The 14,231-nt window shown below is 45.7% G+C and overlaps 1 protein-coding gene and 1 long non-coding RNA gene across 16 annotated transcripts in view; one reads left to right on the top strand and one right to left on the bottom strand.

The window, feature by feature from the left end:
- LOC308070014 overlaps nucleotides 1-5,760 on the bottom strand; it is a 42,588-nt gene extending 36,828 nt beyond the window's left edge. Inside the window, exon 1 of the long non-coding RNA XR_013930591.1 lies at nucleotides 125-5,760. This is a non-coding gene — a long non-coding RNA (uncharacterized lncRNA). The remainder of the gene's footprint in view (nucleotides 1-124) is intronic.
- Nucleotides 5,761-6,572: 812 nt separating this feature from the next.
- The window catches only part of KCNMA1 (potassium calcium-activated channel subfamily M alpha 1), a 555,223-nt gene continuing 547,564 nt past the window's right edge, over nucleotides 6,573-14,231 (top strand). For 11 of the 15 annotated variants that reach the window (XM_080403227.1, XM_080403222.1, XM_080403221.1 and 8 more), the window contains exon 1: nucleotides 6,859-7,602. In XM_080403227.1, coding sequence (XP_080259353.1) covers nucleotides 7,282-7,602 — 321 coding nt within the window. In that variant the 5' untranslated portion in view covers nucleotides 6,859-7,281. The other 4 variants (XM_080403225.1, XM_080403230.1, XM_080403229.1 and 1 more) reach the window with 4 other exon arrangements.

The raw sequence follows: 14,231 nt of genomic DNA, 5'->3' as shown, positions 1-14,231 counted from the left end.
CTCAGAAAAAGGGGAACTAATGGTTTAAGAGAGCCATTGTACAGGTCTTTTTCTTTGATTTGTTTTGGGTACTGTTTTGATGTGTTGTTTAACTGCTATTTCTGTATCTCCTTTGTTAACCTACCTGTGTTTTAACAGTGGTTGCTACTATTCTGTCTTCAGAATATCCCCTGCTATCTTCCTTCTTTCTTCTGTGGCAAAATCCCTGACTGGAAGAAAAAAATCTTTAATACAAACAGTAATAAACAGGCTCTGGTTCACAGGAGTCAAGAGTGCTTTTAAGTGTGTGGATTGATATTTATTAAATGCACTTACAGACCTCAGAGGATATAATATGGCTTAATTAATATCGCTCCTGAAGTCATCATTTCTGCTGTCACCTTTTTTCAGATGCTAGCCACGTCTTCTTAACATTCCATTAATGCATAAACCATACTCCTTTTCCAACAAGAAGTGATCCTACTGGCAAGGAATATCACATCTAACCAAATACTGTGTGACTCAGGACCTTTGGTAAGAGGAAAATGAGGACAAGGAAGCACGCTTAGGTCTAAGTATTAAAGAACATATAAGGATACCCAAGAATTACCTTATTAAAAATGAAAGTCCGAGGAAAATACTCGGTTTGCAATACTAATATGTATTAAGTTTCTATTCATACTGTATGGATTAGCATGAACAAGGGATTTTCTTTAATATTTTATTTGGCTGGATTGAGTACAAGGGTTCCAGTATTCTGGAGATGATCGCTCTGAGTGACTGGGTGACCCAACAAAGCATTCTGCTGAGGTATGTCTTTGTCCTGCCAGCTGGAGGATTTTGCCAGGGTTAAGTGCCAGAATAGATCTCAAGATGAAAGTTTTAACTAATTCAAGGAAATCGTTATGTAACCCCGCTGCCAAGAATAGTGTCCGTGTATACTGTTACAGAGATCTGATGAAGCTGAATGTATTCGTATTTGCAAAGTGTTTTGATAAGAAGGTGTTACAGAGTGCGATACATTATCATGCTAAATATGTACTTCAGGCTTTGAACAGGGATTGGGTAAATGCAAAATGAGCCAAACAGGATTTTAAATTAATATGCAATGAAATCATTTGACTAAATTCTATGAAAAGAGCAAATGCTAAAGATAATTTTTCATATGCAAATACATAGTTATATGCGGCCATGCTACTCTTCTATCCACATTAGTAACACCTCCTGCAAATATTTCCTCTTCAGAGTCTTTAAGATAAGAACAGCCGATCCATGCTTACGGGTGTTTTTCATCAGCACAGGGTCTTCCCCAGCATCTCGGAAGGCCAACATCTTGCATTACAACAAAGATTACTCAGAATTATTTCATGATACCATTTTGTTTCCAGTATCCATCTAAGCATTGCGAACATATTATTTTTCATTGTTCTCCCAGGACACAGTAGGAATGGTAAGGAACAGTATTAAAGTGAGGCTCAGAGTTGCTTATGCAAGATATTTTCTTGGACAACAGTCTCCTGGCCCAAGGCACGGACTAGCATGGAGAATGAAGAAGCAAAATCACGTATGGTTGACTTGAGCTAGTAGCACAAGCACTCTATTCCTATTCTTCCCCCAAAATCCAACTATTTACACATCCTGTAAAGGCACTTACCAGCCCGCTGGTCAAGGTCAGACCCATGACAAAACAGCATGAGTTGCACTGAGCAGCAACATGAGGGACCAACTTCAAAGTGATGGCCCACCTGCTAGTATTAGGGATTGACTCATCAGAAAGCCTTCTGATGTGGCAGCACGAAGACATTATGAGCCTTGGGCATTCCTGGGACTCTGGGGAAGAACTCCTGTGTTCGTGCAATGACTAAACTGCATTCCCTTCGTCTTTCTTGGCGCTGTCCCAGTATAAACTGGCATCTGTCGCCCAAAGCCTCTGAAGCTGAAGAGAGCAGGAGTGTGCTGATATTTGGCTTAGTGTTGGGGAGCCCTGTGAAGAGCGAGGAGTTGGACTTGATGATCCTTATGGGTCCCTTCCAACTTGCAATCTTCTAAGATTCTATGATTATATGTAAAGTCTGGTTGATACTGTCTCTCCATCATTTGAGGTCAAGGCCAAGTGCCCCAATGACCTCAGGGATACAGATCTAGCCCCTTGACTGGTGATCAGTTTCAATCATTATTTTATTGCACTTCTGTGTGTAAGGTATTGCTCTGCCACTGCTACTGACATTACGTAAAAGCCAACAGCATGTTCTGTGCAGACAACAGAAATGGAAAGGAGGTGGCTGTTGGTCACAAAGAGTAATTATTTATGCTGGTTAAACAATCACATGAGGTAACAACAGTGCATCCTATAAGGGATTGTTGACGTAGCAGCCTGAAGACTGGCACTGCAGAGAATAAATACATACCTAATTGTTGGAACTTTGACTTTTTTACCTTGGAAAAGTATTTCCCTTTAGAGAATCTTAAGCTGCTTGTTCAACATTTACTCTGTACCTCTAATCAAATGGGAAGTTTTTATAGAAAACCATTAAACAAACAAGTTGTGGCAAACAAGTTTATAGTATATTGGTATATAAAGGCTTTTAGCCTTTTTTAATATAATTTCCCTCAAGATAATAGCATGCAATTGTTTTCTGTCATTTCCCCGGACACAGTTAGATGAAATGCCTTTTGGCAAAACTGGGGACTACATGTTTGTTCTCTCACATTTCATTTCATTTCATAAGAAAAAACGCAACAACCAACACCTCTCTTTCTATAACGTAGGCATCATTTAAAGAACACATAAATTTTACACTGTTACTCCATTCACATGGTTTTTGTTAAACTGTTATGCCCGATTAATCCCTGGAGAGATATTGTGTCACCAGTGAAGCCAGGCCACTTACTTGCTTGGACTATTTAGTTCTAATTGGAAGATTTATCATTCCAAAGAGTTTCTCTGTCTTCAGTACTTAGTATGTGGACCCTTGGAAATCCTGGCCGTTTTGCTGTTTTTCTTTATATACTGTATGTTTTCCTTCTTTTCTGATCAGTTTTCTTTATTGGAATGTGCAGAAGGTTTTCTCTTATAGGTAAAATAAAAAAAGCCCACTGTGATTAATACTTGACTCATACAGGTACAGTTCTGCAACTTTATTTAGCTTTGTTGTGTTTATTGCACTTAATTAAATAATTTGTTATTGATTATGAGTCATTTTGCAGGTAAATTATATCTGATTAAATGCAATAGCTCTTTCTTCCTTACCTCTATATTCATTTGCTAAAATCAAGATTTCCCTGTTCGTTGAGCTCATTGCTGAATGGAGGGGTTCTTTTTTTAATTGCAAAGATCCAGATTTGATGAATATTTTAAATACTTTGTCTGTGCTACTGTACACAGAATATCCACAAGAGGGAACTGTTTTACATAAAGAGGAGTCGTTTCCTTGCTGCTAAAATACAGCTTTCTGGAACCAAACCCTCCAGATTTATGTCGAGCTGGCATGGTTGTGTCCCGGACTATGCTTGATGGTAGCAACAGAGGAAAAACACGGGTAAACACAGTGTTCGGTATGTTCTGTAAATAAGTAAATTTCGAGCTCTCATGTTGAGGTATTAAATGGAAAACTAAATCTGAAAACTAATCTGCCTAAGTTTTGTGTTTGCTCGGAATAGACCTCCCCAGGAAACAGAGCTGGAAACCTGTGTTTGGGCTGAAGGCGATGTGAAGTGCAGTTGTTGCCTCAGCAAATGTAGCGTGCAGCATGCTTTTTCGAACTCCACATTATAAAACCTGTACTAGAAAGCAGGCCTGTCCTTATTCATGAAGGAGTAAGCTCAAATGATACTTGACTTGAGTGGTACTCATTCAGATATCATTTGTATCCCTGTCCACAAAGTGGTGAACAAAATACAAAGTTACCTAATTCATGTATGTTTTGTCTTTAGCAGACAATTCCTATTAAGGAAACTTTTCCACTAACCAGCTGATATCAGCGAGTTTACCTTTGTAGGTCAGTTTCAATATAAATATTTGTAAAACTGAGACCTATTTGTGTAAATAAAGAGCTTTGTTTATACAGATAACAGGAAAGGGTTTTCCCTGGATATATAGTGTGAAATTTACAAGCTAGAACTCCTAATGTGCATGTTGTGTATGTGTACATATATATATATATCTATATGCTGGTTTATGGACAGTTTTTGAGCAGCAGAACTTAAAATCAGCTTTATACAAGTGATCACAATAAATCTCCTACCCCTGTTCAAACCTGTGTGTAAATGCTGTGTAAACTTATTAAAATCAAATTATGTTGGTAGTACAGACTATAACTTGTAGTGCACTTGGTTTGCTTTAATCTGCATTTTTCTTTTGGGCCATTCTTTGTATTTGCCGGTACAGTATTTGGGGATGCTGTTTTAGAAGTGCCTAATGGTTCTTCTTGTGTCTGGAGCGCGCATGAAACCAATGTCTGCAGCACTCTGCTGCATCAGTCAGTACCCGGGGTCAAATAAATACTTTTAAACTCATACCTTCTGAATGTATAAAGTGAGAAGACAGATTTTCAGACTGTGGCCTTTCTGCCAAGTCTTCTGGTACTTCTCAAGTACCAGCGAGAGAAGACATATGGCATATCCATGCCTCCAGAGACCCAGGCCTTGTTACCTACCAGACCAGAATACAGAAGAAATTCCACTGTGCAAACCCCTCCCCTGGGATATGCTGTGCTACTGCTGTTCATTGCCCGGCTCTTTCCAGGTGCACTGGGCTCGTGGTTTCCATCAGCTGTAAGAGCATCAGTAATTGCCCAGCGCTTCTGAAGATCAGGCATCGAGTGGCTGTGTCGCGATGCTCCCGCTCTTGTTCCACCCCCGGTGTTTGCTGATGGGTGCACGTGCAGCTGCGAAAAGGGTGCTCCTTGAACACAAGCCAGGCACACAGAGAAAATGACCGGGTTCTGAGCCCAGGTCCCAAAGTGCGTGATCCTGTCACACCACCGCTTTGTGGCCCAGGTGGCTTTCTAGCAGTGGGGAGGGCTGGTAATGAGAGACGGGGCAGGTGGCAGTGGCTGTGGCAGCACAGGCTGGGCCGTAACATGCAGTTCCTTTTCAACCTGACGTGTTTTCTGCATATAGAAATCCTCCGCTTCTTTCCCTCTTAAAACAGCCTCCTGGGAACGGGTTGCTTCAGGTGCACCGTGTAACTGACTATCCGTTTTCCTCCAGGATACGGTCGTGTAATATTGTGCCACTTGTGTATATACATCCATATTATTGCTTAGCACTCTCCCTATTCAGAGGCCTTTATGAATCCCTTCTCTCTTCAAAGGAACAGACTGGAGGAACAGACTGGAGCCGAGGCATCACGATAACCTCGCAAAGTCAGACAAACGGCAGTGTCAGCACACAAAAAAGTGGAGGTGAGAGGGTTAGAGCGCCCCATAAAAAGCTTTGAGGACTCATAAAAATCTCATTACTGTCACTCGAGTAGAAAACACAAACAAACCAACCCATGGCAGATGCAGCAAGAGGAACTAGTGCTAGTGGAGGTTAAAAGATTACTATTCCATCATGGTGGCCCTGTCCTTGTGTAGCGTGGCTTGATCAGATGGGGAAATGTCACACAGCACACATAGGCTGTTGTATTTTACCCTTGGAAAGATGTCAAGAGGATCTGCATAATACTTTGCGCAGGCACGCGAGGGAGCAGACCGTGTGGCCAAATGAAGATTTTGATTTATAATTAAATAGATAAGTGCAGATTCTTCTGCTTTTCAATGGGAATGGGGGGGGGGGGGGGGGCAGGAGACGACTCCCGGGGTTTCCTGGCTGGATTGCCCTCGGCGTGTCCTGTGAAATCGCCACGTCTGTTCCGAAGGGCTGATTTCAGGAAGGTTCCCGGGCTGCGCAGCAAGCGGCGGAGCCGTTGCGGTGTTTCCCCGCTGTCACTGGCAGACGCCGCGGGCGGCGGGAGCGGGCACCCCCGCGGGCGGCCCCCCCGCACCCCGGGCAGGGCACCTGCTGCTGCAGCTCAGTCCCCCGCCCCGCCCGCCGGCCCCGCGCTCGCCCCCGCGCCATGCCAGCCGCCACAGCGGCCCCGGCGGGCAGGGGGCCCGCTCCGCCGCCCCCGCCTCACGGCGGCTGCGGGCAGCGCTGCGCGGCCGCCATGGCCCCGCCTGGGCCGGCGGCACTTGTTGGAGCGGCCCCGGCGCCACCTGTGAAGCGCGTCGCCCCCCCGCCCCTCTCCTCACACACTCCTCCCCTCGCCGCCCTGCGGAGCCATCGCTCGCCGCCTCAGCGGCCCCACCGGCGCGACCGCGGGGCGGAGGAGCGCGGCGGCGCCGCGCGGTGCTGCCCATGGCGGGCCGGGAGCCCGCCTGAACCCGCGCTCTCCTCCCCCCGCGGCCGGCAGCCGGCTGCCCCGCGCAGGGCCGCGGCCCGGGGCCGGCGCGTCCCCCGGCGGCGCGCAGGGAGGGGCGGGGGCCGGCGGCGTCGCTGCGCGTGTGGGAGCAGCCGCCCGAGCGGCAGCGCGGGCCCCGGCGGGAGCGCCTGAAGGATGGGCGAGGAGGCGGCGGCAGCGCCCGCACAGATGGGCCAGCGGAGGATGAATTAGGAGCCACAGGAGGCGGCTGCCGGCACCGAGGGGGGAAGAGGAGAGGAAGGGGCTGGACTTGGAAGAGGAGGAGGAGGAGGAGGAGGAGGAGGGTGCGCGGGGGGGGTGGGGGGGTTGAGTGTCGCTAATAACAAGTTAAAGACTAATAACAATAATAACAGAGCACCTCGGGGAAGATCCGCGGCGGAGGCGGAGGTCCCCGCCAGGCAGCGGCTCGCAGCGCTGGGGGGCTTGGAGAGACGCTCCGAGGCATCAGTTTGTGGTGGTGGTGGCGGCTGATTTTTGTGGGGGTGGGCGGGGTGGGGGCCGTGTATGCGGGAGAAGGAAGGGGTGGGAATCTGAGGAGGAGACTACCTTTTTATTTTTAATTTTTTTTTTTTTTTTACGTATACATATTATTTTCACCGTACAAGGAGGACGCTCGGAATTTACCGGCCTGCCGGCTCCCGAGAGGGACCGGGGGATTGTGCGGTCGCTTATCTTCACTCTCAATTTTTTTTTTTAATTGCGTTCTTTTTTTTTTTTTTTGTTTGTTTGTTTGTTTTGATTTGGGTTCCCCCCCCCCCCCCTTTATTTTTATCCTTCCCCCCCCCCCCGCTGAGCGGCGGCGGCAGCAGCAATATGGCTGGTGATGGGTTTTTCGGGGGGCGCTGGCGGCGGGAGGAGCTCTCGGCAGCCCCTGCGCGCCCGGCTCGCCGTTAGCTATGGCAAATGGCAGCGGCGGCGGCGGCGGCTCCTACCCGGGCGGCAGCGGCGGCGGCGGCGGCATTAGAATGAGTAACAATATCAACGCCAACAATCTCAACACAGACTCGTCCTCCTCCCCCGTCAATGTGCCCAAGATGGATGCGCTCATCATCCCGGTGACCATGGAGGTGCCCTGCGATAGCCGCGGACAGCGTATGTGGTGGGCTTTCCTCGCCTCATCCATGGTCACTTTCTTTGGGGGACTGTTTATCATCCTGCTGTGGAGGACCCTCAAGTACCTGTGGACTGTCTGCTGCCACTGCGGGGTCAAAAACAAGGTAACACCCCCACCCCTTCCCCTCCCGGTGCTGGTGATGGCTTGGTTCGGTGGTGGTGGTGAGGAGGAGGAGGATGAGGAGCTCAGCCTCGCAGACCAGGACACCTGGGCGAGGTGGCACTGGAGATGCCGTAGGGCTCTTGGTTGGATGGCAGCGTGCTGGCTGCTGGTGTGGTAGAGTCGCCACAGGCTGGTGGGAGCCGCAACGTGGGGAGTGTGGCTTGGGTGCAGCCCTGAGTTGTGCCCCCCAGTCCTCCCTCTCCCTCCCACGCCACGCAGGGACATGCTGGTTTTCATCTGGTGGCACCGAAGTTACACCTTGGTGTCAGCTCGCCCTCCCGGCGAGGCAGATGCAGGCACGGTGGGACGGTGTGGTTCAGAAGTTGGTGTGCACCCCCAGGACCGCATGCGATGGTGGGGTGGGGGTGTGTGTCTGCTGGGCTAAACTATCCCCTAGACTGAGAAACTTGGGCAAAATCGAAAAGGTAAACTTCTCCCTCAAGTGAATCTTTTAAGAGCAGCTTTCTCTCCCTGAGAATCTTTGACGCTTCCACTTGATAGATTAAATGTAGATATCTGGAAGTATTTAGTGCATTTGTAAGTAACATGGTAGATCAGTATTCTTTTAACCTAAACGCAAAATCTTTGAGGCAGCCTCTCTGCCCCTGTGATTTTTGCATATCAGAAAGCTGGGAGAGAGCACAGTGTGTGAAGTAAGGTCGGCTCCTGCTTTGGAGGGTCTCTCTTCAGACCGAAGTTAAGAACTCACTCAGGTCCAGACTTTCATTTTTGCTTAAGACAAATGGGATAGAAAGCGTTAAGGTTCTGTATTTGTGAAAGTGGATTTTGACAGACCCCAAAATAGACCAGCAGCTGGAGTTTCTCCCCTTCCCTTTTCACATTTTTTGGATTACAAATGGAATAATATCTGCTTCAGTTATTCCTGGCACACAGACACCCACAAAAACACACACACCTTTTAATATATGGTTGCTAGGTTGCTGGCTTGCTTTGACGTACAGTGAGCTGTCTTCCCCTTTCTTCTGTCCCCTCCCCCCTAAATACACTTGATACAGCGCATAACCCAGCCGCACCAAGGATCGAACGCTTCGGGGAAACCAGAAGTGAAGTCAAGAGTGTGAGAAGTTACCGTACTTGTTTGTTTGTGTGTGTGGGTTTAGCGAGGCAGGCGACCCGTTCGGGCTGCCTAAAGGAACCTCCACAGTCCGGCTGGAAGTAGAACAGTTGCAGTGAACCTGGCCTATCTACGGAAGAAGTGATTTCTAGAGATAAGGGGTAAATAAAAGCTTTGAAGTCAGCCCTAAGCTTTGGGAAACCTACCAGGCAGCATCACTTCTCTATAGGCATTTTTATTGCGTTCAAAAGCAAACTTTAACTTTTCCTAGAGAGGTGGTAGCCAGATATGATGACAAGAGTTCAAACTGATCTGTGGTGATAAGCGTGTCTTGTAAAATGTCATTGCCTTCAACGGTAGACAGCGATTTTCAAGAATGGGTGGGTAGCTAGGGCTTACCTGCAGTTTCTGCTGTGTGCGTTCAGCGTTTTCCTCTCCATGTGATGAGACAAATCTGCAAGGGCTGTCGGGGATACTGGTGAAAAAGGAAATCCTACAGGTTATCCCCTTCATTCATTCCTTGTGAGAATGAAAAGTTAGAGGCTTGCACATAAGACTTCTTGCACATAGTGTCTTGGTGGGTATTGCTGGTCTGATAGTCTGTTGTTGGGACATACTCGGTTAAGGCACATAATTCATTTCTTAACCGGTACAGAAAGGCATATCCAAATTTTTTTAAGACCTCTTAGGCTAAACATATCGGTTCACTAAATAACAGGTGTATCATCAAGGGGTTCCAGCACTTCCCGTCCAAACGATTTGACATACTGCAGCAGTGCCAGGTTGTAAAATCAGAGCTTATTTCATGTGTGAGACCTGAAGTAGCTGTGTCCGTGAATATTGTTCCCGGGGGCGGGAGGATAAAGGGCTCTGCAGGTAGGGGGAGATATGTGTCTCTCTTTAGATTGTGTTTGTTCCACTTCTAAGGGTTTTCAAGCCTCTGGTGAAGAACTTTCAAGGGCTGATCCTGCATTTCTTATGTCCTAAAATAGGGGAATTGGAGGGAATTCTTTGTGTGTAAGGAGTAACTAGTTACTGCAAAACACTTTTCTAGTCTTTAGGGTAAAAAGGCTAAATGAAGCAACAACTGGAAATGTCTTAAGCTTTGCTGTTACCAAACATGTGCTTTGTGCTGCATGGTAACGTGGGAGAGGCTGCCAAGGATGCAGGTGAAAAAGGTGAATGCATATATATGCTAGCAAAAGCAATTTGGCAAGAAGTAGCCAAACTTCTGAAGAAGTTTTTTGCATGTTAGGACCTCTCCTTCCCTCTGCTGCCTCTTTTGCTGCTCCACAGGTTGTGGGAGAGTCGGGTTGTCCAACATCGTCTCACTCTGTGCAAAGGGTGGTCCCAGGGAGTGAGTTCAAATCTTTCTCACGTCTTCTTTCTGTCACTTCCTGCTGAATAACTCACATATATGTGAATAATTCACAGAGTTACTGTGCTAACACCTGTATCCATGTATGTTATTGCTAATAACTGCAAAACGTTCTGGGTTGGGTTTTTTTTCCCCTGCTATATTCTAAGCACAATGTATTCCTCAGATTTGTCAGTGATTGTCAGCTTGATTTTGGGATGTAGCAGTTTGCAATGGCTACATAGGATTTGGAATGTTTTTTGGTGTGTCCCCTCATCCCCTATCCCCACTTCCCCCCCCCCCCCCCCTCCCCCCCGCCATCAAATTTAAAGTTGGAATTTAAAAACATGATAGAAACAGTTTAACACTTTGTGGTATGAAGTTTCACTTCTTTTCTTTTTTCTTTTTTCTTTTTTTCTTGGAGATAAGAAGGTCAAGATACCATAAGTCAAGACTATGAAAACTTCTGGTAACAGATTGATAAATGTTGCCCCTTAAAATTCCATATCCAATTTATGTCATTGCATATGAATAGATCATTAATATTAATCACGTACTAAAAATGATTGCTGAAGTCTTAGGCTTTTTATGCTCCATGCTTGCTTTGTGAGATGACATTTTGTTAAATCTGCCAAAAAGAAAAATGTAAATCTTGACCTGTTTTGTCAGTGTTTCACATAATGTGAGGGTCATTAACACTGAAGCCTTTGTATGCCTTTATTTAATAAGGTGTATAATTTTAGATGTAATTCTTGCAAAATTAGCTACAGTCACATTGCAGAGACTTAACAAATGCTGTTTTTCTTGTCAGTGTTTCCACCTACTTTTTTAGGAATGCTTAGACATTGTTAAAGAACTGGTCTTCTCTTTGCTTTTCCTTTGTCGCTTGACCAACTCATTCCTGTTTGTGTATGAAAAGTAGAATGTGAGACTGAAGTTCAGTGGGCTGGGCTTTGACACCATTAGTTGCTCTTGTTTCTCGTAATAACAGAAAAATTAAATAAATATGCATGGTGAAGTACACAGTACACAGCGGCTAAATGCGTGTTAGACAATCTCTCGTCCTTTTGATGGTGTGGGTCTGCTACTGTATTTTCTATGCTCCTGAAGGGCTTTTTCTACTGACATTATCAGATACTATGTTTTGCCTTGGGACAAACTCAAACATGAAGCAGGAGCGGTGGAACAACAGCACACCAGTTTGGGGCACAGCCGGCTCCTGAGGCTGCCCAGTGCACCACGACGTGAGATTTGAACCCTTTCGAAGGACAGCGTACCAGACCCGGTGTCGCTGCTCCTTGGTTCCCTGGGGGGTGGTACCCCCTTATGTACCTTGTGCCTTCAAGGCTCTAGCAGGTGGAATGGATCTTTATCTCTGTGCTCCTGTTGGAATGATTTCAGTGTTTTGGAGAGCTTTTCCTCCCCACAATCCAGGACTCATGTACATATAAAGTGAAATCACGTTATGATTAGAGGTAGCAGTTGCTTGCCTGAAATTACAAGCCATAATAGTCTTCCTTGATATTGGTCTACATATTTGGGAAGTTTAATAAATCTTACAGTGCTAGATTTGGTCAGTAGAAACCAAACAACATTCTTGCTGGTTCTGAATAGGAAAATTCTGTTTTTACTGGAAGTGAAATATTTGCAGAAGCCTTCTTTGAAAAGTTAAGATTTTTCACCCGGACCTCTAAGGCTTGAGAGAATTTCTAAGTGGAAAATTTTGTTTTCCCTAAAAGAAGAAGCATTTCTCCCAAGCCAGCTCTCATAAATTTAGTTTTTTGATTTCCTAGCAATATCTGCATAAACGTCCGCTCCAAATGAAACTAAAGAAACAAACTCACCACAGGGCACTGTATATTGAGAAAAGTATGAGAGTATGTTAAAAAGCACCTGTGGACACATAATGCAGGAGATCGCTCCATTTAAATCTGTATGTGGAAACCTCACCTTGACTCTCTCGAAGATGTACTGAGCAGAAGCGTATGAACAACTGGAAGGCTCAAGGGATTAGCAGAGGACCGTAATGCATTTAGCTCGTTAGTCACATGCGCAGCCTGGCTCAAGGCACTGAATCGTTCCCATCTCTTGGCTATCAGGTGGCCTGTGTGTAATTACGCCATGAGTGTCCTGCCAGACAGGTTGCCAGTGGAGAGATGGACATGGTGGAGAGGTCAAGGACTGAAAGAAAAGGTACTGGCAGCTTTTTGTAGGCAGTGTTTCTCCAAGTGATACAAGGCACTGGTGTGGAGAGGTGTGTGCGGCTGTTTTCCATGCTGTGAAAAGGAAAGATGCTTTTGGCTCTCTGGAGCTCATAATGGATTTCACGTTTTACAGACACACACTAAAATTGTTTATGCGTGCAGAAAAGAAAATGTATGGACAAGGATTTAAGCTGTAAACCAAACAATTTCAACCAACAGGTTATTTTGATGCAGTGTTGTACTTATTTTCGAGGCTTTGCAACGCATATATTTAAGGAGAAAAGCTGCACTTTGAAAGAATTTGCAGCTCTCGCACGTCTGCAAATCTGTAAATGCTGGTTGGAAACCATTAGATTTCACAATTTTTTTCAGTTACAGCTCAATAGAAGAAATGCCTGTAATGGGGAACAAAATGCTTTCAAATAGCAATGGTCTATGTACGCAGTTTTGATGTGGTGCGATTTCTGAATGCAAAATGAGGGCAGTTTATAGCCCCAGAGACAGAAACACTGAAACTTTGGAGAGTGCAAGTCCTATGTATAATCTCTGCAAGGACAGGATCTAATGATTATAATTAAAAAAGCAACGGTGGCCTATGTCTGCCCTGTACTATTGCAAGAAAGTGGATTGTGAATCTGAGTCATTGAGTGTCCTTCCTGGGACAAATGCTCAGGAGAAGCAGTAATCCCTAGTCAGCAGGCAAAGCGCAGAGCGATGGTCAGGGTTCCTTCAGAAGCCAGCTCCGCTGTTCTGTGGAATCCAACTCAGACAGACCAAAGCTCATGTGAATTTCCAGGGTTGGTCGGTAATAATTCCTCGGCAAGATCAGGCTGTAGTTCAGCAGCAGGGAGGCATTCCATAGCGTGAGGTTGTTGGGCAGCGGTTCCAGAGAACCTGGTGAGACATAAACATCACTCTAGGCAAAATTAAGGATGGGCTGTCCTTTTGGTTCGGTTATACATACCTAGTAACATGGCATTGAATTACGTGTTTTACAGGTATGAAAATTATCAAATATCAGAAGTCTGAGAAGGACATAGTCAACACGGCTTGTGGAGGTTTTCTAAGGGGAAGATTGCTGAAATGTTATGTGTGGGTGTTAATGGTTAAAAAATACTTTCTCCCCCACATATCATTTCAGTGACAAAAGGGAAGGGACTATGCTTTATAAAGCTATCATTAGATGCTGTGTTTCTGTAGTGAGTTCATGTGCTGCTGCACAGCTGAAGGCTTAGAATCACCAAAGATCTTAGGTTGGAAGGGACCCATAAGGACCGTGGAGTCCAGCTCCCTGCTCCTCGCAGGAGCACCAGACCAGACTGGCATTTACACCAACTTTACGCAGGGCTAGATGCACAGATTCTGAATTAGACCTCATGGTCTGTAAGTGTGAGCACTTTGTCTGCGGCACAGAGGTCACCTTGGGTGATGACGGGAGGGGGAAATGCAGTGGGATTTCGTTAGCGCTTTTAGCGATAGCATAGCTGGGTGAATAAATGAGAAAGATCCATGTCTTCCATGCCTGTCAGAGATGTATCGGCCAGGAAGGGCCCATTTTGAATCCTGATGGTATTTATAGCCTGAGAATACATCGGGTTTGCATCTTTGAGAGGAACACTTTATTCCCATATATAGTATGCATGGTTCTGTTTAAATGAATGTGCTGCCACTGAAATGTGTTGAGTTCAGTTTGCTTTGAGATGATGTATTGCATGTATTTGTCTGTTTGAGAGTTAAAGGAACGAGGAGCGTTATCCAAAGCCTGTTGAAATAGAGGGAGGCAGTCCTAACAATTTCAATGGTTTTGGACTCAGGCCTGGATGTTCACAGTGTTCTAGATGAATCTGATTTATTTTTTAAAACTATTCTTGTGTTAACATTTTAAGCTTTTAAAAGCCTTTTTCTTTTATTGTAGGGAGGTGTATTTACTTGGC

This window comes from Falco punctatus (genome assembly GCF_963210335.1).
Source record: "Falco punctatus genome assembly, chromosome: 9".
Classification (NCBI taxonomy): domain Eukaryota; kingdom Metazoa; phylum Chordata; class Aves; order Falconiformes; family Falconidae; genus Falco; species Falco punctatus.
The sequence above is the reverse complement of the archived record's forward strand: the minus strand, read 5'-3'. Positions and strand labels throughout refer to the sequence as shown.